Below are 27,137 nucleotides of genomic sequence, written 5' to 3'. Positions count from 1 at the left end.
ACTGAGCTAAGCATTAGAAAGCACCAGGGCCCCATTCGTACAGCACTGAAAGCGTTCCAAGCGAGCTTATGGCTATACTTATCAGTGCTGCTAGCAAACAGAACTATGAAGACATACATCTAAGAACATTACGACAGGCTTCAAACACTGAACCTCAGAGGAAGATGTCAGAGGGCAAAGCGAGAAGGGGCTAAGAGAAAGGAAGCAGCTGCCACCTCCTTTGAGAGGCCGTTTCAGGCCACCCTACTAAAAGAAGCCCCTCCAGACATGCTTCTGCAGGCCCCAGGGAATCAAATGTTTGCCGGATGGAATTATTTCCCTGAAATAAACAGACAGGCAAAGGTCACTACTTCTGGGGCCTAGAAAGAAAACAAGCCAGCTGCCGAATTACAGGCAGCCCATGATGCAACAGGGCAAAAGGTTCCTCCAGCCCAGGCCCTGTGGAATGGCTCGGACAACTAGGTCCCTATGGGGGAAACATATGGGAGGCAAATCCTGCTGGGAGCAAGACCCCAGTGTCACCAAACCTAGATGGGGACATCTTCAGGAGTTGCGGGCCCCTGAGCTTTGGTGACACTCATGCTACAACTGGTATTTTCCAATGAGGGGAGTGAGGGGGAAGGGCACAGCGATCTGGGGTCACACCTGCTCAGACAGTCTTTACATGTGTAAGTTATATGCCTTATGCACTAAACAGGGCTGGCACACAGTAGGAATATTCTCCAAATGCATTGATTACGTTTGAGGACAGACAGTGATCCAGAGGCCGAACACTGTAGGTTATAATGCCTATATGCATTATTTCCCTACGCAAGCCCTTCCTAAATATACCTGAAGCAACGTCTCTCAGCAACGGGAAGGAAGAGTGCATCCGGCGTTCCAGAGAGTTCAGAGAGTTTACGTGAGGACAGAGGGCGTGAGGGGCAGTATCAGAGAGGTTCCACTCACAGGCATCTATGTATAAACAAGGGTCTCCCTTTTCTCTGCCTCAGATTGCCCGGATGTCAAATAGGAGTCCCGATGCTGTGTTCTTAAGGTGCCCACGAGGATGATTGCAGATCAGCGACTTAGTGTGTTTGGAACGTCAATTGCTCTTAAGTAGCTGTTCCTATTGTCACATCATGTTAGGATAACATGGAAAGAGAGGGCAGCTTCTATCCCGAGACAAGACCCAAGAACTCTGCTTGTTAGAAAACACAGACAGGAAAAAAAAACAAAAAACCTGGGCTGTGTCCCCAGACAAGACAGTCAAGAGCTGTTCCTCGAAGCCCCAACAGTAGTCAGCTCCCTCCTCCTCCAATCACTTGATTATCCTAATTAGCATGCAAACGCTACTAAGTGTCTCAGAGGCTACCCCAATCCTGCTAACCAGACTCTTATGGGCAGGGGTGGGGGTGGGGGGAAATCACAGAGAGTCTGTGAATGATCACAGCTGCACCCTGTCCCCTGGCTTGTCCCTCCAAATTTAAAATAACTGTTTGAGATAAGCACCCTGATTAAGAGGAACCCCATCGGGCTGGAGAGATGGCTCAGGGGTTAAGAGCACTGACTGCTCTTCCAGAGGTCCTGAGTTCAAATCCCAGCAACCACATGGTGGCTCACAACCATCTGTAATGGGATCTGATGCCCTCTTCTGCTGTGTCTGAAGAGAGTGACAGTGTACTTATATAATAAATAAAAGTCTTAGGAAAAAAAAAAGAAAAACTGTTAAGAGGAACCTCATCGCTGTGTCCCCAAAGGCTTGCACAGTGCCTGACACACAGGACAGAGTCAAAACTATCAGATAACTCCAGTCAATGGTAACCCTAGACGTATTCACTGAGTTGTTTTGGAAGGTGTGACACACACAGCACACCATATTGACACAGACATTGTCTCCGATATCTAAAAGTTCATGGAGTATATGGTCTTTGCAAAGCTCCCAGGCAAACATGGTTGGGGGGTGGATACAGCAGAGGGATGCTTACAAGGCAGTACCAGAAGTTATGGCCATCTGTCCCTACCTCATTACATAGCATTAAGTTCTGCCAAACAGAACTACCTGGGTTGGTAGACTTGACCTGTCTTGTGCTATGTTACGGTAGATTCCAGACTTAACAGGGCTACTAAAACGTGGCTTGTGCCACCAACAAACTGAATCTATCACTAATTAATTACTAATTATTAATTAATTATAACTAATTAATCTATTATTATCTTAATAGCCACAGGTATCCCCATTTGGCAGTGCTGGTCTAGGGCAAACAAGAAAGGAAAGGAAACAAGCTGTAAACACCGTGGGCAAAGGGAAGACAGCACACCGGGTGCTATCGAATGCCTCTCACCCACTTCCGGGATGCCCTGACGCTCGCTGGCAGAGTCAGGTGCGAGGCACTGTGCTCCGGCTGCAGTTTCTACAGCTCGTGATCACTTGGAAGTGGTAAGCAGCCCAGCCAAGCCCCAGGGACGGAAGCCAAGAACACCCCACTGCTAGCCAAAGCTGACGGAGATCTCTTTCTCCCCTGTCATTCTACTGATGACCCTACTGATGGCCACTGGGTCCTTGGGGACCACATCTCACTGGGGCCAGGATACTGGGCAGATTTTATGAGTTTTCTTTGTATTAAGCCTAAGCACAAATACAAGACTCTTTAAATTCCTCCAGTATATTGGTGGCTGATCCAAACATCTCATCAAATTAGAGTTCATTGTGGGGCTGGAAGGAATGTCAGACTGCTGCGACCAGAGAAATGCTAAATATTTATTATAATTTTTTTTCCTTCGTGAGCTGTTTTAAGAAGCAATTGCTTTTTCTACTTGAAGCAAGGGGGGGCAGGAGGGAGGGTCTGTTTTGTTTTGTTTTTTATTGTTTGTTTTTGTTTTTTTTTGTTTTTTTGGTTTTTTTTGTTTGTTTGGGGGTTTTTTGGTTTTTGGGTTTTTTTTGTTTTTGTTTTTTTGTTTTTTTGTTTTTTGTTTTTTTTTTTTTTTTGTTTTTTTTGTTTTTTTTTGGTTTGCTCTGTTTGTGGTTTGCAAATGGCGTCACCAGATAAGGCAGCAAAAAAGGCCGGACCCACTCCTTCTTTAGCCAGCAGTGGCTGCTGCACTTCCATTGATAAAAACAGGAGTTTTCAAAATAAATAAAAGTAACTTTTAAAACCTTTAAAAAAAAACAGTGTTTTGTCTGGAAAAATGGGGGCTTGAACAGCTTCATGTTTTTCTTCTTTGGTTTCACTTAGTTCCAGAACATTCACATCCTGGGATTTATTCTTCCCAGTGCCAGGCATTGAACTCTGGGATTTGCAACTGCTAAGCCAGTGGTCTACCACCCAGCTACAGCCCCAGCCTTTTCCTGTACCTTTTGCTCTGAGCCAGAGTAGCACTGAGTAGCCCAGGTAGGCCTTGGATTTACAGTCCTCCGGCCTGGATCTCCCAAATAGCTTGGATTATAATCAGGCCTGGCTTTGAGATTTCACTAGCAAAACAGATCCTGCAATAACCCACACAGGTGGGTTGCCCATACTTCTCGGCCACATGGGATGCGTTAGAAAAGAAGGCTGGTGAGAGGCTCTGTGCAGAGGAGTGTGTCTCATGCTGGAGGAGGATGAGCAGAGGGGACTCTGGCTCCTGCTGCTTTGATGTGATATGTGAGCAGGCTAAAAGCCCCACAGCATTTGGCCAGTGATAAAGGCTGGTTTCATCCATCTCAAAGTCACCGTACCACTGTAACTGGGGGCAGGGCCTGACCTCACCCGTCCTTCACAAATAGAGACCGTGACTCCCTAACTCGTGATGGCCTCACCTGAGAATTCCAGCTCCGATTTGGGGAGAGTCATTCATCATCGGTCCCTCCCTCCGAGTCTCTTGCAACCCTGACTGCAAGAGGACCGTGACAATCACACAGATTCAAAGACAAGAAAGCAAGGTCGAAATAAGCCACGGGCTGGGGATGTTGCTCAGAGGTGGAGAAGCTCTAGTCTAGCCTGCCCATGGCTCTGGGTCCCAAATCCAGTAACCTCCTCCTGTCATACACATAAAAAAAAAGAGGAGAAAGGAGGGAGGGGGCAAGGAGAAAGGAAGTAAGGAAATAAAATTTAAGGACTGAAGGGAAATGCAGTTTGTGTGTGTGTGACACAGGCTTGTCACTCAAGGCTTCTTGACACCAGAATCTTCCCTCTGCCCTGGACCAGGCTACACATCCAAGAAAAGTGGCTATCACCCAGTGATATTGATTTCCATTTAGTCCCTGTCTCTCCAGAATTCCCGCCACCAGCTTGTGAGTGCCCCGCTGGATTCTCCTGAAACGCTCCCTGTTCTGAAGACAGAGTGTGTGTGGAGTGTGGCTCTGCCCGCCCAGGGCGAATGCTTCACCTAGGGCGAAGGCATCCATGTGCTGCACTCAGAACTCCCCAGACAAAGGTCTCTTAGCCCCTTCTGCCCACGACTGGCTAGGTGAAGACGGTTTATGTACTTCTGAGTCTGTTAGGAAGTGCTGCCCGTGTAGAGGCCCTCTGCAAGCTTCTGGTTTGCTAGCACCTCCGTCCACTAACACTGCGCTCGGAGGAAGCCAAGGGAGTACGATGGATATCTCACAGGCAGTGGTGAGGTCCTGAGAGATTGGATGAAAGGGGTCAGGGCAGAGAATCAGTCCTCTTAAACAGACCAGCAAGGAGAGATTGGGATGGAGCGTAAAGATACGGATCTAGAGACAGCAAGGGTTAGACGCACATTCTAGAATCAGGAGATTCGGAGAGCTTCTTTGGGCCTAGCTTGCTCCCCACTTGCTCCTTCCCAGCGTCCAGTATCGGGGCCTAGCACACAAAAGGGCTCAACAAACATTTGAAGAAACATCTCTAACCTGTTGTCTGAGAGGGACTTGACACGAGAAAAAAAAATGACAGAGACATTCCTACTCCTTGGGAAAGCAGCGAAGTTCGCCGTTTAGGGCTCAGGTGGACGTGGGTGGAATTCTTGCCCTCACAGCCGAGTGATAACTGGTGTGGCCCTGGGTTCCGGCTCCCTCTGTGGCCACATCTCTCTGACAGTGTGGTAATGTCACTCAGGTACTGAGCACGGGGCCTGAGGAAGGACAAATGTAAGGAACGACTGCCACCCGTTCACCCCTCAGGGTGAACTAGTAGAAAACCTATTGGTGAAGTCTTCAAGATGACCAGAAGGCATCCTTGTCTCGGAGATCGCTCCCTCAGCCCTGGGTAATCTCACCTATTTGCCACCAGCAACCGAGGACGGAACACTGATGTTCCCCACCCCAAATCACTCGCTAAAGCTGAAGGGGACCACCAGGGCATCCACATATCCAAACTCAAAGGCAAGATTGCCACAGCTTCCAGTCTCACTCAGCTCAAACCAAAGACCCTCTGGGCTCGAAGAATATAAACAACAGTGACATTTTTTCCTGGCTCCTTGGCAGAATGTGAGCACAGCCCCGGTGAACCCCACCTAGTCCCAGTCCACACTTAAGAGCTGGGCATCATTCTCAGCAGATGTCCTGTCGCTAATTCTATGTCAACAGAGGCGGTGCGTCCCACTACGGACATGTCATCACACTGAGGGGAGGTGGAGGGCATGATCTCGGCGTAGACCTACTAAGAAAGCCAAAGTCATTCTGTCTCTGCCCTTCCATTTGCAGGTGAAGCAAAGGCGCTATTAGGGCACCTACTGTGTGCACTAAATTGTATGCTGGCTGCCAAAGGTGTGGAGGCAGCTGGGACCTTATCTTACATTCCCTGAGAGCATTCCATACCCCCCTCAAAAACAGCCACACTCTAAGGGGTACAGATTTCCCTCAGAGCTCTACACTCATCTCCTTAACTTGCATGGCTGTTTCTACTTCACAGGCAAAGAAAGCGTATCCAGACTCTCTACAGGTTACCAAGTGCGCTTCTTATGACAATGAGATCATCGGCCTCCCTGCCACCATCTGAGCAGACTGGGTTCCCAATGGCATCCAGCAGGAACACAGTCTAGCCTCTGCAGTCAGAGGCCTGAGTGGGAGATGCGGCAGCGGCTCAGCCGTTAAGCGCACGGGCTGCTCTTCCAGAAGACCCGGGTTTAGTTCCCATCACCCACAGGAAGGCTCACAATCATCAATAACTCGAGCTCCAGGGGGATTCGGCGCCCTCTTTTGGCTTCTGCTGGTACTGCACACAGGTAGCATACAGGCATGCATGCAAGCCCTCCATATACACACATATATGTTTTTAATCTTTAAAAAACCATTTTTAAAGGTCCCTGTAGCCCTTGAGCCACACTGTTGGTCAGACCCTGGGCACAGGCAGGTTGGGAAAGAGGACCATTGAAAGTATTAGGTCCTTTTCTAAATTGCCATCCAAAAGAATAGAAGTTGAACCACTGAGTCCCAACTCCGCCCCCTCACAAAAGGAGCCAATAAAATCTCCCACGGCCTCTTCTCAATGCCTTCCCGATAGGAGTCTCAACATCACTAACTAAAGTAAATGGAGGGCTGGAGAGGTGGCTCAGTGGTTAAGAGCACTGACTGCTCTTCCAGAGGTCCTGAGTTCAAATCCCAGCAACCACATGGTGGCTCACAAGCATCTGTTAATGGGATCTGATGCCCCCTTCTGGTGTGTCTGAAGACAGCTACAGCGTACTCAAATACAAAATAAATAAATAAATTTTTAAAGTAAATGGAGTGGGATTCTTCTCTAGAGCCGAAAGGCTGGCCATGATGGTATTTTTTCCCAGACACCCACTAACCAACCACAATCCAGTCAGTTTAGAGCTCTCCAAGTGCTTGGTTTACAAGCCGGGGAGAGCGTTTTGGAAACCTCAAAGATGACTTCTTTTGTTTTTTTGTTTTTTTTTTTTTTTTGGTTTTTTTTTTTTCCGGAGCTGGGGACCGAACCCAGGGCCTTGTGCTTGCTAGGCAAGCGCTCTACCACTGAGCTAAATCCCCAACCCCTCAAAGATGACTTCTACACCTAAAGCCCGCACGCTCCACGGAGCTGATGAGTGGAGCTCCTCAGATGGGCTGGGGCGGCAGAAGGCTGTGACCTCCAGAGGAAGCCTGGCAGCTGCAGGAGCCACCCAGACAAGGGGCGTGCAGAGCTCGCAAGGAGTGAATAACGGAGAAAATGGAAGAATGCTGTAGACAATTCAGCCTCCTCTCTCCAGCCGCACAGAAGCAGAATGCAGGGCCATGCTGCCGTCCTGAAGGGTCCACTCTGTGCATGGTGGCAAGAGGAGGGTGATGAGGCCCCAGGGGAACCTCCTGCTGCCTCTGGCCTTCCCAGACTGTCCCTTCTCAGGACTGTTGATACAAGACTCCTGCAGTTCTTCGTTCATTCATTCTCGCAGGATGCCTACCGCACATATGCCATTGGTTAGACAGCATCCTGCCTCTGCCCTGGTAGATGATGAACAAGAGGCTCTCTCCATACCAACGTCCAACCTACAAACGCTGAGCTGGGGCAGAGGAACAGGGAAGGAATCTCAATGGCCACAGCGAGTGGTTCCTGAGTCCCGGGAACCCAGGAAGGATTTTGACAGAGAGAGTCAGCGGCCAAGCCAAAGCCTTTGGGTTTTCCACAACAGCCGCTCCCAGGTAATAACAGTTTCAAGACCCTGCTGTCTCAAGCCTCGGGATCAGGGATGTGCACCACCACACCCAGTTCAACCCGTTTTCAATACAAAGCTTCAACCCAGACCTTACTGGTAACCTACCTTGCCCCAGGTCCTAAAAGGCAAGCTTCCAAGTCCCACCCATGATGTTGATTCTAAACAATAAGATACTGGGAGGTGCTTTCGATAACCAAGCAACGTGCAGCTCTCCCAGGAGCCTGCAGCTACTGAGAAGAAGGCCGGGTGTGGACCTAGGTCTGTCTACCGCATGGCTGGGATTTCCTACTCAACCCCTTAATGGGCGTCTCTGGTGATCGCAGATAAATTACTTTACATACTCTGAATTCTAGGTAAATGCTAGGTATCTCGGTGGCACGAGTTAACCACAATATCCCCACAGCATTGGTAGGACCCACTTTCAGTACAGCTGAAACACTCCAGGCAATGACTGTTAAGGGAAGGAAGAAAGGCCCATGAGTTCCACATCAGCCAGGGCAGGGAAGCAATCAGGCTGGATCAGCTACAACTGCTTCCTGGGTTCTCCATGCAGGGATGTGCATGCCCTGCAGGCGCAGGGTGCCAGGCAAATGAATAGAAGGTGTCTCTTAGAATGACACTACCCTGGAGGTGTGGATGGCACCGTCACGGTGCCACACAGTAGTAGGCTTAGCTGCATCATCTCACTGAATCCTCTGAAAATGCCATCAGATAAGACCCATCCTGAGGTCCTGCTGAGTAAGAGAGAAGCAGAGTAGAGTAAGTACCAAGGTCACCTTGCTGTCTAGGACTGAGGTGAGATATGGGGGAAAAGGATCAGACAGTCTGGCTCCAAGATGTGTGTGTGTGTGTGTGTGTGTGTGTGTGTGTGTGTGTGTGTGTGTGTATGTGTGTATGTGTGTATCTATGTGTATGTGTATGTGGGTGTGTATGTGTGTATGTGTATAGTATATGTATGCATGTATGTGCGCATATATGTGTGTCTGTGTATATATGTGTGTGTATGTGGGTATATGTGTATATGTGTGTATGTGTGTGTATGTGTATGTGCATATAGGTATATGTATATGTATTGTATGTGTATGTGTGTATGTGTGTCTATATGTATATGTATATATGTATGTGTGTATATATGTATATGTGTATGTGCCTATATGTATGTGTATTGTGTGTATATATGTATGTGTGTGCCTGTGTGGTGTGTGTGTGTGTATGTGTCCCAAGGCAAGCAGGATGCCACCGTCCACTTTTTAGATAAAATGAGAGTCTTGCAGGTTTGACGTCTCAGACAACTGACAGATATGGCCTTCCCCAGTCATCACCACCCCTACCCCAAAGTCCCATGTTTTCCGAACAGCAGTTTTCTTGAAACTGCAACCCACACATCCTTCAATTCCCTCATTTTAAAGTACACAATTCGGGGCTTTTTTTTTTTTGTCTATTCTCAAAGTTTGTGCAATTATCATTACCATTGTAAAATATCTTCATAACCCCCCCCCAATAAACATGCCTGCTAATGGCTACTCTCCTTTCCCTGACAGGCCCACCGGCCCTGACAGTCCCTAATCTTTCCGTCCCTGTGGACTGGCTCACTTTGGAGATTTCACAGACATAGGGTCATGTGTTGCATGGTGGGCTTCCTCAACTGGCTTCTTTCACTTAGCACAGTGTGTCCGCAGCTGCTCCACACTGCAGCATGAAGCCCTTTGTTTCTTTTCATTGCTGAATTCCACAAATACTCAGTAGGTGGGATTACTCAAGAGATCACGAGACTATCCTATGTAAAGTGAAGGTGCCACATTGTATGCACCCATTCATGGGGTGGGGACCTTTTGTGTGCCTTCCACTTAGGGCAGCGTAGGGATGATGCTGTCCCAACCCTTTGTGGACACGCTTTATGCGGACATGTGTTTATGTTTCTCCTGGGCAGACCTGGGAGTGAAATCGCCCAGCCCTAGTTTTTACACACAGTCAAAAGTTTACTGAGGAATCTCGCCGTGAAGCCAACATCTGGCTGCTCCTGGGCTGTTTCCAGGGAATTTTATCAATTCAGCCAGACTCCACTCACGGGTGGGTCATCTGGCCCGGCCCCTCCTCTCCTGGGGCCTCAGGTCTTCTCGATGCTGCACTTGCCAGTGTCGTCTGGACCCGCGAGGTGATAAATGCATTCCGCTTTAAAGCAGATACTTCACAAATCATAACTTGCAGATGCTCCGAGACTTTCATGTGGGGAAGACGAATGAGAGCTCGGCTGTCTGACTCTGGAGCCGCTGAGGACAGGAAGCCGCAGCCAGGAACCCGACAAAGCCCTGGATATACGTCTCTCCCTGACGAATGCGGGAGCAAATGTAACAGCAAAGGAATTTGCGGGAGGGGTCTGCCTGTCTTTGCAGACTTCTCTGCTCAACCATTCATCTCCAGTCTTGTGACTCCTTGCCAACTAATGCAAATGTTCCTTGGGGTCAGGGGAGATAAGCCTCAGTCCTACACCTCTCTGGTATTCCTTGTTCCATCCCATAAGTCTTGGTGGGGGGGTGGGGCGCTCCTTCGAGCTTGGCTCTCAGCGAGGCCTCTCTGGTGGGCGGCAGTGTGAGACAGGTTCAAGGCAGTTAGTCGGGTGTAACACAGACAAGAAACCTTGACTGGACTGCGTATTTCTTGCCACATCCTGGCAAGAAATCCTGGCACAACGTTGATGTTCTTTTCCCTACAAGCTAAGAAAGTGAACTTGTTTACCCACTGAAACACCCCCCCTCTCCGAGCCTGGTATTCAGAAACGGGGCTATTTGGGGCACAAAGAATGCAGTGCAGTGTCCAGGTGAGGCGTCCAAGAAGCAGCACCTCATCATGGTTGGGCCCATCTCTCTCCCAAGATGTTTCCAATTCTTATCTCCTCAATGCCAAACTCTCCTGAAATTCTCTCTGCTCCGTGCTAACACCCCAACACCCCAGGTCTCCAGGCATGCAATCCTTCTGTGACCTGTATCAGCTTACTTCCAAAAGAGCTACTGGCCAAGGTGTCTGGGTACAAACACTGCTCTCACTGCTGAAGTTGGATAACCTCACTAGGCCTCGTCTCCTCCTTCCATTAAATGGGGTGGTAAGATGTGTAGGGGGAGTTCATCGGTCGGTACATACCTGGCACCCCCCAGTATACAGAAGTACTAACTGCTACGATTATCAATTCTCATTGCCCCAACTACCTGACCAATCGCGCATCCCGCTACACTCCAGAATAAACCTCGCATTCCACAGCACGCCATCTGCCCACCTGACCCTGGGACGCTCCCGGGTCCCAGGCTCCTGAAACCCAAATCCAGGGACGGCTTCGGCAGCACTTGGCTTTCCCTCCTCTGAGCTGGTAGCATATACCAGCTAAGTACTTCAGTGAGGGACCTGTGCAGGGCGGGTCTGCCTGTCTGCAGACATTCTGCTTCCCTTCACTCCTTACCAGCCTCGCCTTCTGTTGCCAACAAATTCCAGTGCTTTCTGAGGTCACGGGTGCTAACTTATTATCTCTACCCTTTCATGATAGTCCTTTGCTCTGTGACTCTGCCTTTGGGGACATCCTAGAAGACAGCTGTCACAGCCCTGCCTCTGCATTCACTTCCTGAACTACAGTGAGATCCCGCCTCATAAAAGAGTCAGCCCACAGCAGATCTGGCAAAGAGGAATGTCCTGAGTCCCCAGCTGTGTGACATAAAGAAGACTGCTGATGTCTCCAGCAGTTTCCCAATAGACAGGCTTAGGAGATGCTGTCCAGCTGTGACTCTCAACTCTTCACTGACTGATCCGTTATTTTCTCCAAGAGGTGAGGGTCAAACTAGGGAACATGTCTCTAAAGTTCTAGGCTCAGTACGACACACCCCGTGGTTTCACAAACACCAGCTGGTGGCATCTGGGAGGTAGCTCGGTTGATCCACTACCTGTGCAGATAGGAGGACCTGAGTTTGATCCCCAGGTTGGACACACTCTTGTGATTACAGCACTAGAGAGGTAGACATCAGGGAAGACTCTGGGGCTGGCCAGTCAGTCTACCAGTCTGCCAGCTCCAGGCCAGTGAGAAGTACCCTCAGACAACAACATGACTAGCATCAAAGAAATGACAGGGGGGGAGGGAGAGCTGAACCTTCAGAGAGGCAGACACGCCTGGGAGACCAGAGGAGGCTGCACTCTGTGCACATCCGGACGCCAGAGGAGAACACCAAGCATCAGCTGGAGCCCAGGTGCGCGGAGGCTCCCGGAAAGAGCAGCGCAGATCTTCCCGGTTGCTGCTGCCGCAGAGAGGACTTGGGCAGTGCCCCGCGAGCAGACTTGAGCCTTGGAACCACAGGTGGGACCAACTTTTCCCCTGCAGGAAACCTGCCTGGTGAACTCAAGACACAGGCCCACAGGAACAGCTGAAGACCTGTAGAGAGGAAAAACTACACGCCCGAAAGCAGAACACTCTGTCCCCATAACTGGCTGAAAGAAAACAGGAAAACAGGTCTACAGCACTCCTGACACACAGGCTTATAGGACAGTCTAGCCACGGTCAGAAATAGCAGAACAAAGTAACACTAGAGATAATCTGATGGCGAGAGGCAAGCGCAGGAACCCAAGCAACAGAAACCAAGACTACATGGCATCATCGGAGCCCAATTCTCCCACCAAAGCAAACACGGAATATCCAAACACACCAGAAAAGCAAGATCTAGTTTCAAAATCATATTTGATCATGATGCTGGAGGACTTCAAGAAAAACGTGAAGAACTTCCTTAGAGAACAAGTAGAAGCCTACAGAGAGTAATCGCAAAAATCCCTGAAAGAATTCCAGGAAAACACAATCAAACAGTTGAAGGAATTAAAAATGGAAATAGAAGCAATCAAGAAAGAACACATGGAAACAACCCTGGACATAGAAAATCAAAAGAAAAGACAAGGAGCTGTAGATACAAGCTTCACCAACAGAATACAAGAGATGGAAGAGAGAATCTCGGGAGCAGAAGATTCCATAGAAATCATTGACTCAACTGTCAAAGATAATGTAAAGCAGAAAAAGCTACTGGTCCAAAACATACAGGAAATCCAGGACTCAATGAGAAGATCAAACCTAAGGATAATAGGTATAGAAGAGAGTGAAGACTCCCAGCTCAAAGGACCAGTAAATATCTTCAACAAAATCATAGAAGAAAACTTCCCTAACCTAAAAAAAGAGATACCCATAGGCATACAAGAAGCCTACAGAACTCCAAATAGATTGGACCAGAAAAGAAACACCTCCCGTCACATAATAGTCAAAACACCAAACGCACAAAATAAAGAAAGAATATTAAAAGCAGTAAGGGAAAAAGGTCAAGTAACATATAAAGGCAGACCTATCAGAATCACACCAGACTTTTCGCCAGAAACTATGAAGGCCAGAAGATCCTGGACAGATGTCATACAGACCCTAAGAGAACACAAATGCCAGCCCAGGTTACTGTATCCTGCAAAACTCTCAATTAACATAGATGGAGAAACCAAGATATTCCATGACAAAACCAAATTTACACAATATCTTTCTACAAATCCAGCACTACCAAGGATCATAAAGGGTAAAGCCCAACATAAGGAGGCAAGCTATACCCTAGAAGAAGCAAGAAACTAATCATCTTGGCAACAAAACAAAGAGAAGAAAAGCACACAAACATAACCTCACATCCAAATATAAATATAACAGGAAGCAATAATCACTATTCCTTAATATCTCTCAACATCAATGGCCTCAACTCCCCAATAAAAAGACATAGATTAACAAACTAGATACGCAATGAGGACCCTGCATTCTGCTGTCTACAGGAAACACACCTCAGAGACAAAGACAGACACTACCTCAGAGTGAAAGGCTGGAAAACAACTTTCCAAGCAAATGGTCAGAAGAAGCAAGCTGGAGTAGCCATTCTAATATCAAATAAAATCAATTTTCAATTAAAAGTCATCAAAAAAGATAAGGAAGGACACTTCATATTCATCAAAGGAAAAATCCACCAAGATGAACTCTCAATCCTCATCTTCGGTTGGTTTATATACAAGTGTGCAATTTCTAGGCTTGAAAGTAAAATGATGCTATCTGGTGCTGGATAGAGGAGCCTTATTTTTTATTATGGCAGCTTGCTATTTTTGTAACATGGTGATTTGGTTGAACACAATAAAGTACAGTAGTAACTGAAAAAAAAAAAAAAGAAATGACAGGGGTTTCCTCCAGTCTCCCCAGCTTCATCCAGATGAACATGCAAAGCCACATATACACTGTACACACAGACATATGGACAAAACACACACACACACACACACACACACACACGCGCGCGCGCGCGCGCGCGCGCACGCATGCACACACTTACATAACTTCTCTCCCTCTCATACACACTCTCACACCGAGAGACACACGGAGACATACACATTCACACCAAGAGACACACAGGGAGACATACACACCTCTTTCTTACACATTCTCTTACACCTGCGTGCGCACACATACTGTCATATTCTCTTACACAGACTCTCAAACACACTTTTACAAATTCTCTCTTACATATTCTCTTTCTCTCACACATTCTTACCAATTATCCTTTCTCTCTCTCTCTCACACACACACACACACACACACACTCTGTCACACACACATATATGCACACATACACGTTCATAATCTCTCTCACACACAAACACTCTTGTCACACACACATATGTGCACACATATACTTTTATAATCTCTCTTTCTCATACACGCACATACACACACATTCTTACATACACACACACACATTCTCTCTCTCTCTCTCTCTCTCTCTCTCTCTCTCTCTCTCTCTCTCTCTCTCTCTCTCTCTCCTGGATGCACCAGCAGGAACGAACGATTCTGCCTGGGATCAACTCATTTTAATGAACTAAGCTCCATTGAGTTTGCTCATCCCCTGAAATGCTGACGGCCTCCCGGGGATGGGATGCCTGGCCTAGGCTCAGTTTCCTCTGTCTCTTCTGGCAGACAGGAAGCTCCTTCTCACACCTGGCCCCACACTGAACATGGTGAACGTGTGTGGCGGACAGTCTGAAATCTCAGTCCCACCACCTAACAGAATTCATTCACTATTTTCAGGTAGGCTTCACTGCTGCTACTGTATGTCCCGGAGGAACAAAGACCGTGTCTTTAAACAAAGAACGGCATCCCCAAATCAGGTTTCTTCACCTAAGCTCAGTGACTTCGGGTGTGAAAAAGTCACTTAAAATTTCTGGGGCAGGTTGGGATGACACATTGGCCAAGATCTCTGATGCTCTGGAAACTGGGCTGGAAATGTAGCTCTAACAGGGCCCCTCAGCCACTGTGCCCACATGTAGCCTGGTTTGGTAGGCCAACCTGTCTATACAGCTCTCAGGTGTGCAGTTTGTCATTGCTGGGCTCAGGGAGTCGCTTTCGGCGAGAGTTTACACTCGTGACTTTCACTCTAGTCAACTCCCCCAAAGCTGTCTGTGTTTGGGCTCAGTTTGTTGTTTGGTTGCGTTGTTTGTTTTAGCAATGCTTTATGTGCCCTAAAGGTCTGAGAAATTGGCTCCCAGAAAGTACATGCCCTACCATAACCCAGAAGTTCATCCCACAGCCTGTCCAAAATTTCACCCAAACAAAGGTTGTGCAAGAAAGGGGGCCCAAATTCAACCCTGTAGAAACACATTCAGATCCTATCTGAATCTGGTCGACTATCTTGCCCTCCCTAATTAATCTAATTACCCCGGCCAAGTGAGTAGCTCCTTTGGCCCCTTCCCCTAAAGATCTAAGGCTAATCGCCCAGTGCAATCTGTCTCTCGGACAGCCTTAAAATCTAGATGAAATCAGAAAGGAGAATACGAAAGACAATCCACCAGGAGGAAACACTGGAATGTTTCATTTTCCCCCTTTGATACTTGATATTGGCTACTTCTGCAACTCCCAAAATCCAAGAAGTTGGTACGGTGGGCATCTTACTTTCCCAGCTGGGAAAACGGCTTCACGGATAAATAGCTTCCCTAAGGCTTCAATGCCAGTAAGGGCTCGGTCACGGTTTTGAATGTCGGCCAGGGCTCTGAGCTTTACCGTAGGACTGTCCCAACATTGGGCTTATTGTCTTGAGCAGCTGTGAGTCCCTGTCCTCCATGCTTAAGCTGTGGCTGCAAGACCACGTTTGGGGATGAAGAAAAGGAGAGGCGTGGACCATGCAAGGAGTTGAAGGTAATGCCATCTATTGAGCTACAATGACCCTCCTCTGTGACCAGGACCCCTACTTCAAGCAAGAATGCTAATTTCCCAAGCATTTCTGACTGGTTGATTTGCACTGATACCCAGCACCTGATTCAGGATACAAGAACAGGTGAGCAGCCCTGCTCCCCCTGGGAGCTGCTCTCAAAGGGGCTGGATTAAAGCATCAATCAGACATCCACCCAAAGACAGAGCAGGCAGAATTAAGTCAGTGTTTTCTGAGCCTCCTCAAACGGAACGCGCAAGTCAAGGATGTCACACTCATCTCATTTTTTTTTTTTTCTGCTCTTGACACTGAGTCACCAAGCGCTGAATGGGCAAGCACAATGCTGACCAATAGTTTTCTGTCTTGTTTTGGTCTTGCTCCTATTATCTTCTATTCAGCCAGACGTGGGGAATTTTCCACCTGACAATTTTCATTCTTCACTTGAGCTTGTCTGCCATCTGTGAACAGTGCATTCATCAGAGGAGGGTGTAGGCCCCAGGAGGACTCCTTCCCCCTTCCCGCCCCCACGCCCCGCCCCCAGACCTCAGGTTCCTATCTGTTAAAAGCAAGGCGTTCAGTAGAGGGTCTTGCTAACATTCTCGACTTAGCTCTCAAGTAGAAAACAAACCCATGGAGAAGCGAAGCCGTTTGGTAACTCTCAGTTCCTGGGCCTGAATTCTACTGCCAGCTCCAAAATCTTTACATAATTTTTGAATAAAACGAGAGGTTTTTGCTGAAATTAATAGCACAATGGGAGGTTGAGCCAGACAGTACCAGCTGACTGGTCTTGCAGAAGAGAAATGAGCCTCCGTCGTTCTCTCGGCGCCCCCTAGTGGCCGTGAGGCTAAATCCTGGCGGAATGTTTCCAGACACCCACCAAAAGAGGAAGGCAGGCGCCTGCCTATGAATGCTAGTCTAACCCAGCCTGTGGATCAGACATGTAGAAGAACGCCTGACTGGAAGCCACAATGGAGCTCAGCGGGCAAGCATATGCCCCCAAAGACTCAAAGCCCCGGTCAGTGGACTCACGAGCGCTTAGGTGTGAGGGTCCCCACTACGGATTCCAGAACCGCCCTCCTCCGCACTCGACCCCTCACATTCTTGCATCTTCAACCTGCACCTCAGACTGCGTCTGTTTTTCATTATCCCGCTTTCCAACTTCCCAGCGCGATTCTTCAGCCGCTATTAAGGCAATAAGGGAGAGGAGCTACACTAAGTTTTTGCTTATTCAACAGCCAGCCTGGGGAATATCACCTCGGAAGGAAAACGTGAATGAAGCGTGCTTCTCAGACTCTTCCATCATCAGAGAATACCTTTGCAACCACACACACACACACACACACACACACACACACACACACACACACACACACACACACAGAATTCTCAGCCTCTAAAGCAAAGGGCACCTGCGCGCCGTTGCTCCACAACTTGCCATAGAATTCATGTATGACAGAGCACTTGATATTAAGAACACAAACCCCGGGGCTGGGATTTAGCTCAGTGGTAGAGCGCTTACCTAGGAAGCGCAAGGCCCTGGGTTCGGTCCCCAGCTCCGAAAAAAAGAACCAAAAAAAAAAAAAAAAAAAAAAACACAAATCCCTCTCTCCAACACCTTGATAGCAGACTTTTTTAAAATGATAAAGCACATCAACCTGGACCATAAGTCTGAGAAAGGGAGGGGGGTTTATACAGCTGGTCACATATTTGAGATTACAAGAGCAAACCTTGCTGGCTGCAATCAGTTTCCACAGAACCATCTCTATACAAATATAAAATCAGACCAATGTGCTGACAGTTCGCTGTGCCCTTCCCTGTAGCCACTGGTTAGGTTTATAAGCAACAGCATCGTCCCCCGCCCCCAACCGTACCCCTAAAACTGCACACGAGAAGCGTCACAGTTTTTGACTTTGGCCCTAAATCGATTAAAGTACATCTGATAGGCTTTAAATCAAAGAACCACGTTCATTTCTGCCACACGCCACACAAAACTCTTTTCTGCAAAAGTCAGTCACTTTGAACCCAACTCTAGCCACAAGCAGTGTAGATTTCAAGGGCCTGATCTGCAGAGGGGGAAGGAAAAAGGACAACAGTCCAAAGTTGGGACAATACTGAGCCCCCGAGGCACCCCAGCAGAACTTCAGCTGTTGGGGGAGGGGGGCTCGCCAGACCCCTTGAACAATTTAGTGGTCCTGCAGCCAGGACCTGGTAAGGCAAGGGAGCCTGCTGCAAACCAGCTGTGTGTCTGAATGGCCACCCCTACCCTGGATATGTCATGCTTGCCAGAGGCCGGAATGCAAACTGTCAGAAAACCTCAGACATTCAGTAGTGCCATTTAGGTTTGATAGGCAGGAAGAGTCTGTCGTCTTTTGCAGCAAGAGCAGCATCGGGGTAATCAAGCATACCAGTGAAAAGACGCGGAGAAGTGGGACTGTGGGTGGATGGGAAAGAAGCGAGGGTCCGGAGCAACTACAGGACACAAGGCTTGAGAGTCCAGCTTCACCGCTGACGATACAAATAAGGAACTCCCGGGCAAGGTCTGAAGGTGTGTCTTTGGGGAAGACCCCTAAAGTTGCGAAATGTTGGTGAATCCTAATCACTACTTTGCTAGCTGGGATTAGAAAGGGGGGAGGGGGAGAAGCCCCCAAAATAAGTGCAGACAGGATGTAACAAGTGTTTTCCGAGATATACACCTGAGTCACGGGGTGCTGAAAGGAGCGTGAAGAGTCTGACTAGGGGACTCCTGCCAAGGCACCCCTTGGTGGAGAGATCCCCGGTGATGTGGTGTCCACAGACCGTCTCCCCCCTCTTGGTCCACCACGGAACTAGCCCGATCCCCTCCAGGGATTTCCCTTACTCACCACTCGGCCTGAAAACCTCTCCGTGGCTCTCTTGACTTTGCCGTAGGTACCTTTGCCCAGGGTCTCTTGCAGCTCATAGCGATGCTTCAAGTTGTGTTTGTGGTGATGTCGCTTCACCCCGTGCGGCTTCCTGGGTTCCACTGGAGCAGCAGTCGCCCCGGCCACTACCTCCCGCGGAGAGCCGGGCAAACCCGTCTCCACAGCAGGGCCATCCCCTGCCGCGGACACTGCCGCCCCTTCCATGACCAAGCGCCAGGCAAGCCGAGCTGGAGAGGGCTGGACCCGGCACGGGGGCTCGGGGTGGTCCCTGCCGAGGGAAACCGGGGTGCGTTCAAGGTCGCCCCCGCAGCAGCATTGCTGAGACGACCCGACCTGGCTCTGGCTGCCGCCGGGGCACTAGCGGCGGCGGCGACTGCACATCTGGAGTCCCGGGCGCGCACGCTCCGCGCACCGCCCCCTGGCCGGCCGCGGCAATCTGCGGAGCGTCCGGCGAGGTGGCAGCGGTGTCGGGGGAGGCGGTAGTGTTGGCGAGAAGGAGGGAAGAGGGTGGCTCCGAGCGCTGGAGGGGAGTGTTATGTGGGGCGCCGCGCCCCCCGCCCCCTCGCCGGGAGAACGCGCAGACGGGGCGGGGCGAGAGGGGAGCGCGGGGCGGGCTCCCGGGTGTCCCCACCTCCGCGCTGGGCCACCGCGCAGGGAGGGGGCGGGGTGCGTGTCGTCGTTCACTCTTTGTGCGGCGCGGCGCAGGCCCGGGCGGCGGCCAAGTCGCTTTGTCCTCGCCGGGTGGGGACGCTAGGTCCCGGGTGGGGTCGAGGTGGAGGGGGGCGGTCGTCAGTGCGCTTGTCCCCTCCCTGAGAGTCCCGCACTCACCCTCCGGAGCTACTGCGGGCGTTCCGCAGCTAGCTTAGGCCTATCGGCCTCGGATAAAGCTCACGGGGCCCTGAGGCCGCAGAGGCGACAACGCACAGAGCCAGGCGCACGCTCTGTGACCAGAGGCTGCAGCCTCCCGGGCCACCCTTCTTAATGTTTGTTCTGGTGTGGCAGAGGCCGCCAGGCCCGCGGGAGCTGGGGGAGGCCGGGGAAAGGAGGCCCAGAGGTGTTGGGTTACCGGCGGTGAGTCACGGTCCGCTCCAGCAGCAGAGGCCCTGCAAGCCCCCAGCTCCGGCACGGTCAGGGCAGCGCCCTCCTGGAGCAACCGCAGGGCCTGGAAAGTCCCCAGGAGGGATGCTTCGGGACCCCCGGCTCTCTCGGGGGGAAAAGGCGGAGTCAGGAACGAAGGGAGGCTCGAAGGAGGAACCCGGCCCTTCGCCAGGGCGCCCATCTCCCGGTAAAGTCCGGGAGTCCGACAGGGACAACCACCGAAAAAACCAGATGTAAGGGCCTGGATGGACCTGGGTGCCCTGAGCTGCCCAGCACCATAGAAAGGCCCCTTTCTGAGGCGGACAAACCATGGCTGGGATAAGCCAGGGCCTAGGCCTACTGAGCTATTCCTTGTCCAAACCAGAGGCCACTTGCTGGCCTCTTGACCCCCTCAGGCGATGGAAATTTTCCTTTGACTAAAAAGGCTAGATCTCACCCCACCAGGTGAAGGTCAGGCAGGAAGGCCTCCCAGCAAGGCTGCCCTGGTTCTCCTAAGATGAAGGGAAGGAAAAATAAGGCGTTGAGGGGGAAAAAAAATAAAGGTATCTTGAGACATTTTTCAAAGTAATTTCACATAAATTACATTGTTCCAGACTAGGATGGGAAGACCTGACAGGAAGAGCGTCTGGTGTATTCCCGCAAGTACTGGAGCTTCCTTCTGCAGCTCTCGGGTTCCTCCCGCCCTCCGAATTCCTTCTGTCTTCACTCCTGTCCACTTATCACCTTACACTGGACTCAGGCAACAGCCTGCCTGCACGAGACCCTTCCCCCAACCCCCCAAGCCCCTGCTGTCAGAGTCGTGGCCTGAAATACACCTCAGTACCCATTATCGGCCCTCACTCCTCTGCTCCGTTCTGGACTTGATAGTGGTCTTATCTCCAAACGTTATTTACTTGTCTTACTGATGCCTGAAACCCCTCTGCCCGTCTCTGCCTACCTTAAAAGCACTCACATAAGACAAAACGCAAAGGTCATGTTTATTCCTATCTGTTCGTTCCACCAGCCTTTTCAGGGACTCCCTGCGCCCCACCCCCACCCCCAATTCCTGAAACTGCACTGCTGTTAAACAGTCTGTAGACATCCGTGCATGTAGATTGAAAGAGAAGTTAGTGACCTGCAACTAATTTGAGTTAGTCAGTCAGTCAGTCAGTCAGTCAGTCAGTCAGTTAGTTAGTTAGTTAGTTAGTTAGTTAGTTAGTGTCCCCGGCCCCCAACTGGATTGGCTGGGTGACTTAACCTCTTAAGAGTTTCATTTGCTCTTCTTAGAATATGCATCTTGGTAGGTCTAATTGGTTTTAATTTTGGTTTGGTTTTCAGGTAAACGGATTGTGTCTACACTAGTCATTAAACTGCCAAGTGTTCTGGTCCCTTCTCTCCCCCAGGATGTGGTAGGAAATGATTACCCCGCTCCCTCCCTCAGGGTCATATCTGGCTGTATAACTTGCCTAGGCTGAAAGATTCCATGCAAGCATGACCTGTGTCTTCCACTCAGGAACTTAGCTACAGAATAAGTCACCATGTCCCCAGTCCTCGTCTTGACAAGCAGTGCAGAGTGGGAGCAAGCTGAGACCCCCTGGAAAGGGGACAGAAGTCCCCAGGAAGGCTGAATTGGAAAGCAATGGGAGCAAATATTCTTCTGATGTCTTCAGCTAGTGAGATGATAGGTGTTTGATAGGGCAGCATAGCCTGTCCAGGCAGGGCTGCTCTTGAGTGCAAGGGGCCTCGTCCCTATCTGTTGGATGGACAGAACTTACCATATGCAGGTGACCATTTTATAACAGCAAATTCTGTTGGCAGAGGTAGCTGCTGTAATTTCTGTGTTCGTTTGGGGCGGGTTTAGAACGTGGCTGACATTTCTTAGCTTGTACTGAGTAACATCAACACTGAGACTTAATCCCCACCTGTCACCCCTCTGCTCATGCCCAGTTACCTACCCCCTCCTTAAGTGGGAAGGAAGCGAGACCCAAGTACAGTGTGTGGCACACGGTCATGTCCCAGCACTGGGAACTCCTGCTCCGTCTGAATTCCTGTAATAGTGATAATTGAAACACAAAACATTCGTGTGACTATGCGTGTGGGTTTTTTAATTACATGTATGTGTTCTGTGTGTGTATATGTGTGCAAGCGTACAGATAAAAGGGCAACTTTGAGAGGTCACCATTCTCCCTCAAACTTCGACCACTGGGCCTTGATCGGCTGAGCCCACATGTGTTTATTTTACACAGAGAGACTATCTCCTCTAACTTTAAATGGGTGGCCGGGGAAACTGCAGCCTCAGCGGAGCCCAGGCTCCTCCGATCAGAGCTGGAGTTCTAGAGTCAAACAAACTAGGTTCAGATCCTGAACCGGAATTCATCGTGATTGCCTGCTGGTTATTTCCTCCTCTCTTTGTGTCACTGCTCTGCCCTGTCAGTGGTGGTGGGAACAACTGTGTCCCCACCAGTGGTCCAGTGATAGCAGTGTGTGTGTTCCTCAACGTTGCTGTGGATTCCTGAGGTATCCAATGCATCCTCAGTAGACGGTGGCTAATACTGTCCGGTTTACTTGTACTTCTCTCGAGGTTCCTACCAGAGTTCTGAGGAATTATCAGCCGCTTGATCATACCGCCTGATAGCTTCTGGCTCCGAGCTGGATCCTGGACAGATGTTGTAACATCTGTACTCAGAAGCATCCACACCAGCTCACAATTTCTAGTAAGCACAAGGTTTCTCGCTGGCCCTGTGTTATATCGCTGTTCTCAAAGCAACGTGAAGGAAAGTGTTCTGTTCCCCTTCTTGAAAGAGCTTTGTTCGGAAAGTGGGTGTGTGTGTTTGTGTGTGTGTGTGTGTGTGGGTGGGTGAGAGAGAGAGAGAGAGAGAGAGAGAGAGAATGGGGTTCCCATTTCACTGTTGAGAAAAATGAATGTCAACAAAAGTTGGCTACATTACATGTTCCCAAACAGTAACAGTTTAAGTCGGGATTTGAATCCAGCCCCATCTAACAAAGGCTCCAAGCTGCCTGCGGTCTAACTCACCAACTCATGTGGACTGTTAACTGGTCTGTATCGGTAGGTAAAGTTCAAGTTACCTAAAATCACGACATTTCTAATGGACACCGGACTTGGAAATAACCGTTTGAAAAGAGTTCATTCTTCACTGTGGCAGAAGAAATCTGACTGTCCGCCAAGAATTCACAATCCCCCATAATGAACTGTCACCTCTAGGTTCCCAGTTCCCAGGTTCTGGGAGGTTGTGGGATCTTTGGGAGGTTAGCCCCAGCTGGAGGAAATGGGTCACTGCAGGGAGGATCTGATAAGTCATTATAGTCTTGTCCCAGATCATCTCTGCTTCCTGCTCCCCAGAGGTACGAGTAATCCCTAACTGCATACTCCTACTGCCATGAACTCTGCCATGCCTTCCCCACCACCAGGGACCGAAACCTCAAACTGTGAGCCCAAAGAAATCAGAGTTCTCCTTAAGTTGCTTCTTACCAGAGGTGGTGAGATTTTTATCAATCTGTTTATTTGGCATTGCATGTATGAGTGATCTAATCAGGGAGGCATTGGACAGTTTTATTGAAATGGTACAAAAATTCATTCAGCAAGACCATTTCCCTACTCCATGGCCAACTTTGGGTCTAACAATGAGTAGGACAGCTCAGATTTGGTTCCTCTTCTCGAAGCTAACAGTCTAGAGCAGCAAACACAGTTACAGCCTCCAGCCAATCAACTTGGGAAGCACTCATGCTACTTGAATATGGGATAGACCAAAGCAAATATTGGCTCATGAATTGACACCGAGAGCCCTAATTCGTTCCCTCTGCTAAATGGCTTTGGAGCCCATAGCCATGACAACTGAGGGCACAGGCTTCAGGATCGAAAGCGGCCTAGTTCAAGCCCTAGCCGGGTGGTCCTGAGCTGCCTTCTCTTTATTTTTGGCTCTCATCTTTAAAGTAGAGGTGTTTTCAAGGTTTTAGTTAAAAGAATCATATAGTTTGGCCAAGTGTCCCCTAAAGGTGGGTATGGAAAAGTTTAGTCCCCAGGGTGGGATGGGTGGGTAGTCCTCTTTAAGGTGTGCTTGCAGACAAGAGGCTAGCGTGGCTGTCCTCCACCCAGCAGCTGACTCAGACAGATGCAGACACCCACAGCCAAACAGTAGATGGAGTTTGGGGACTCTTAATGGAAGAACAGAAGGAAGGATTGCTGCCTCTGAGGGGGTAGGAACTCCACAGGAAGACCAACACAGTCAACTAACCTGGTCCTGTGAGGCTCTCAGACAATGAACCAGCAACTAAAGAACAGACCTAGGCCTCCCCGCACGTATGTAGCAGATGAACCCAACCATAACATTTTACTTCTGTACTCGTAACTTTAAATCCTACCTTCTTTTTCTCATCTTCATGTGGATCCCAAACAACAGGAGCCGGGCCATCCCAAAAGCTATTGCCTGTATGTGGGATATGTCCTACCTGGGCTGCCTTGTCTGGCCTCAGTGGGAGAAGAGCCAAGCCTGGCAGAGACTTGAAGTGCCAGGGTTGGGGGGATACCTAGACGGGCCTCCGTCTGCCCACAGGAGAAGGGGAGTGGGAAGAATTGTAGGAGGGGGTGACCGGGAGGGGGCAGTGAGTGGGATGTAAAGTGAATACTTAAAATAATAATAAATTTAATTTTTTTCTGTTAAAAAAAATCGGGTGGTTTCCAGTGGGGGTGTGCTCATGGAGGGAACTGTGGGCTTCTTCCTCGTCCTTGCCACTCTCAGCCAGCACTGTCCTGCTCCACTGAATTCTCCCACAGACCGTGTGTCACCTGGACACAGGCCCAAAGCAGTAGAGGCTGTGAGTCAGGAAATGAAACCTCCGAAATGGTGAGCGTAAATAAATGTCAATGATCCCATGCATTTGTGCCAACAGCAGAAAGCAGGCAAGAATGATGAGTTAACGCAGAAAAACTAAAAGCAGCGAGAACAGTGAGACCCAGGCAGGAGCCCGCAATCCGCGTCAGATATCAATATTTTCTGCTGCTTTCCCACTGGGAGTATGTTTTGTATGTGCGAACATAAAAGGCAAGATCTGTCCGTGGGACTGGTAGGTGCGGGTGGGAGAGGACGTGGATAGAGTTCCCCTAACCCCAAATCAGAAACTTTAGGGACAGTAGCATCATGGCACAGATGGAGAATCCAGCAGCAGAACGCTCTGTGCGGTGTACTGCGTTATTTCTATGTTTACATAGTGTGTGTAAAGTAATAAATGAAACAAACAAAAAATGTCCTGTCTACTCTCCTCAAGATATGGTCATGCAATGCGGGTGGGGCTAGGGGGCTGGGAGGAGGCGGGGCTAGGGCTGGGAGGAGGCGGGGCTAGGGCTGGGAGGAGGCGGGGCTAGGGCTGGGAGGAGGCGGGGCTAGGGCTGGGAAGGGGGTGGGGCTAGGGGCTGGGAAGGGAGTGGAGCTAGGGGGCCTCAATGTCCCTGTCTTTTCCTTTCTTTAACGTTATATTGAAAAATAAAAGTGGTCGTCTCAAGAAAAGGGAAATGAACGCAGAGCAGACAGTACCCATTGCCACCCCAGGAAGAGTAGCAGTGGAGATTTGAAACAGGCATTGGAGGAGGTGCCGTGCTGCGTAGGAGGAAAAGTGCAACTGGCTGCAATGAAAGAGGCCTGGGGCTTTACTGGGAAGGCAGGGTACAAGGGAGCAGATAAGGATGATAAGGAAGGGGAAGGCTTTCTGATGAGGTGATACTGGAGCACAAGCCTCAAGGACATGGGCAAGTGGATAATCTCAAGTATCTAGAGGATAAGATCAACAGACTGGTATGAGCAAAGGCCCTGAGGCAGAAATACAGTCAGCATGATCTAGGAAGAAAAAAAAATAATAAAACAGGAGCAGAGTTGAGACCAGAGAGGGGACAGTGGACAGCATCCCTGTGGCTTCGTGGAATGACGTTAGCACTTTGGATTTCATCTTCTCAGGCAGACAGCCGCTGACAATCCTGATTTCAGCCCCACTACCTCCTCCTCCCGCCAGAGCACCCCGCATTCTAGAGCACTTCTCCACGGCCCGTGTTTGTAGGCCTTTGCACATGCTGCGCTCAGTTCTGGGAAATGCCTCCTGTCCTCTCAATGACAAGCTCCGGCTCATCTCAGAAACTGGCAGAAGACGTCACGTCTCTGACCTTGCACCAGGCAGAACTAAGGCTTAGTTCTCTGTCCCCAGAGCATTCAGTTCCCGGGTCTATTATAGACCTTAGCTCATGACATTCCAATGGTCTATTGTGTGCCTGCCTGGCTGCCCCCAGCTGCCTGCCGCTCTGGAATGAGCAGGTTTAGTGAAGTCAAATAGAAATTCGGTGTGAGCTACATATAGAAACCCAGCCTTAAAGGAAAAGGAACAAATTTTGATATTGTGTCTGATATTAGCAGATATAACAAAATATTACTTCAATATTTAATTTTTTAAGGCTCCTCATTGATGAAATAGCTTACATTCTTTTTTATGCTGTTTTCTCAAACTGATTGTATATATCAAGGTCATTTCAAGGCTAATGTTCAATAGTTACACTGGGATATGACCCTCATCAAAGCAAGGAAATTACATTTACCAGAAAATGCTTGGTTGCTTCTGGTTTGTTTCATCTAAATTTTAGCTTTTATATAAAATTTTAGCTCATTATTCTCTATATAAATAATGTTTTTATTCTATATATAATAAATTCTATATATTATATATGATTCCATAATATATGCATTTATACTATATATAAATTATATATTGTATATATTGTATATAAATTATATATATATATGTATATGCTTGTGTCAGGTAGCCACATCTTAAGAACTCAATAGCTACATGTAGCTAGTGGTTACTATATGTCAACATACAAACTTACGTCTTATTCTTATTTCCAGCAGGAGCATAGATCTGACTAGTACTGATTGGCTGCCTTACAAACATTGGTTGGTGGATGGATGGACAGACAGACGGACAGTTGGATGGACTGGCAGATGGATGAATGGAAGTGACGTAGAGATTGATAGACGGAAGGAGTGGATGAATTTATTTTATTTCCTTCATAAATTATTACTGTATTACCTATCCTGGAAATGCATAGCCCGGGCAAAGATGTAAAGAGGAACTCCAGGAAAGATGGATCCATAGAAATCTCCACTGGGTTGTAATCTGACCATTTGGCCCAGAAAGTTTGTCAGAAGCTGGGTTCTGCCCTCTGATCCTCTCAGCTCAGTGACCCAGCCTTCCCCAGATGTCAGCTTTTTTCCTTCCTGCCCAGGATGGCATCCCCTTCCCCTCCCTACCATCCCCCCATCACTCCTCCTCTCTGCCATTCTCCCTCCCC

General features: G+C 49.1%; 1 protein-coding gene and 1 long non-coding RNA gene across 3 annotated transcripts in view; one reads left to right on the top strand and one right to left on the bottom strand.

The window, feature by feature from the left end:
* The window catches only part of Nuak1 (NUAK family kinase 1), a 71,880-nt gene extending 52,814 nt beyond the window's left edge, over window positions 1–19,066 (bottom strand). The window contains exon 1 of one of the 2 annotated variants that reach the window (NM_001106774.1): window positions 18,671–19,066. In NM_001106774.1, coding sequence (NP_001100244.1) covers window positions 18,671–18,913 — 243 coding nt within the window. In that variant the 5' untranslated portion in view covers window positions 18,914–19,066. The remainder of the gene's footprint in view (window positions 1–18,670) is intronic. The other variant, XM_039078679.2, reaches the window with a different exon arrangement.
* Window positions 19,067–19,356: 290 nt separating this feature from the next.
* On the top strand, window positions 19,357–25,017 carry LOC120093542 (uncharacterized). The gene is made up of 2 exons (XR_010053193.1): window positions 19,357–20,040; window positions 20,401–25,017. It is a non-coding gene; the product is annotated as an uncharacterized LOC120093542 (long non-coding RNA).
* Window positions 25,018–27,137: the final 2,120 nt, after the last annotated feature.

This window comes from Rattus norvegicus, chromosome 7 (assembly GCF_036323735.1).
Source record: "Rattus norvegicus strain BN/NHsdMcwi chromosome 7, GRCr8, whole genome shotgun sequence".
Lineage (NCBI taxonomy): Eukaryota > Metazoa > Chordata > Mammalia > Rodentia > Muridae > Rattus > Rattus norvegicus.
The sequence above is the reverse complement of the archived record's forward strand: the minus strand, read 5'-3'. Positions and strand labels throughout refer to the sequence as shown.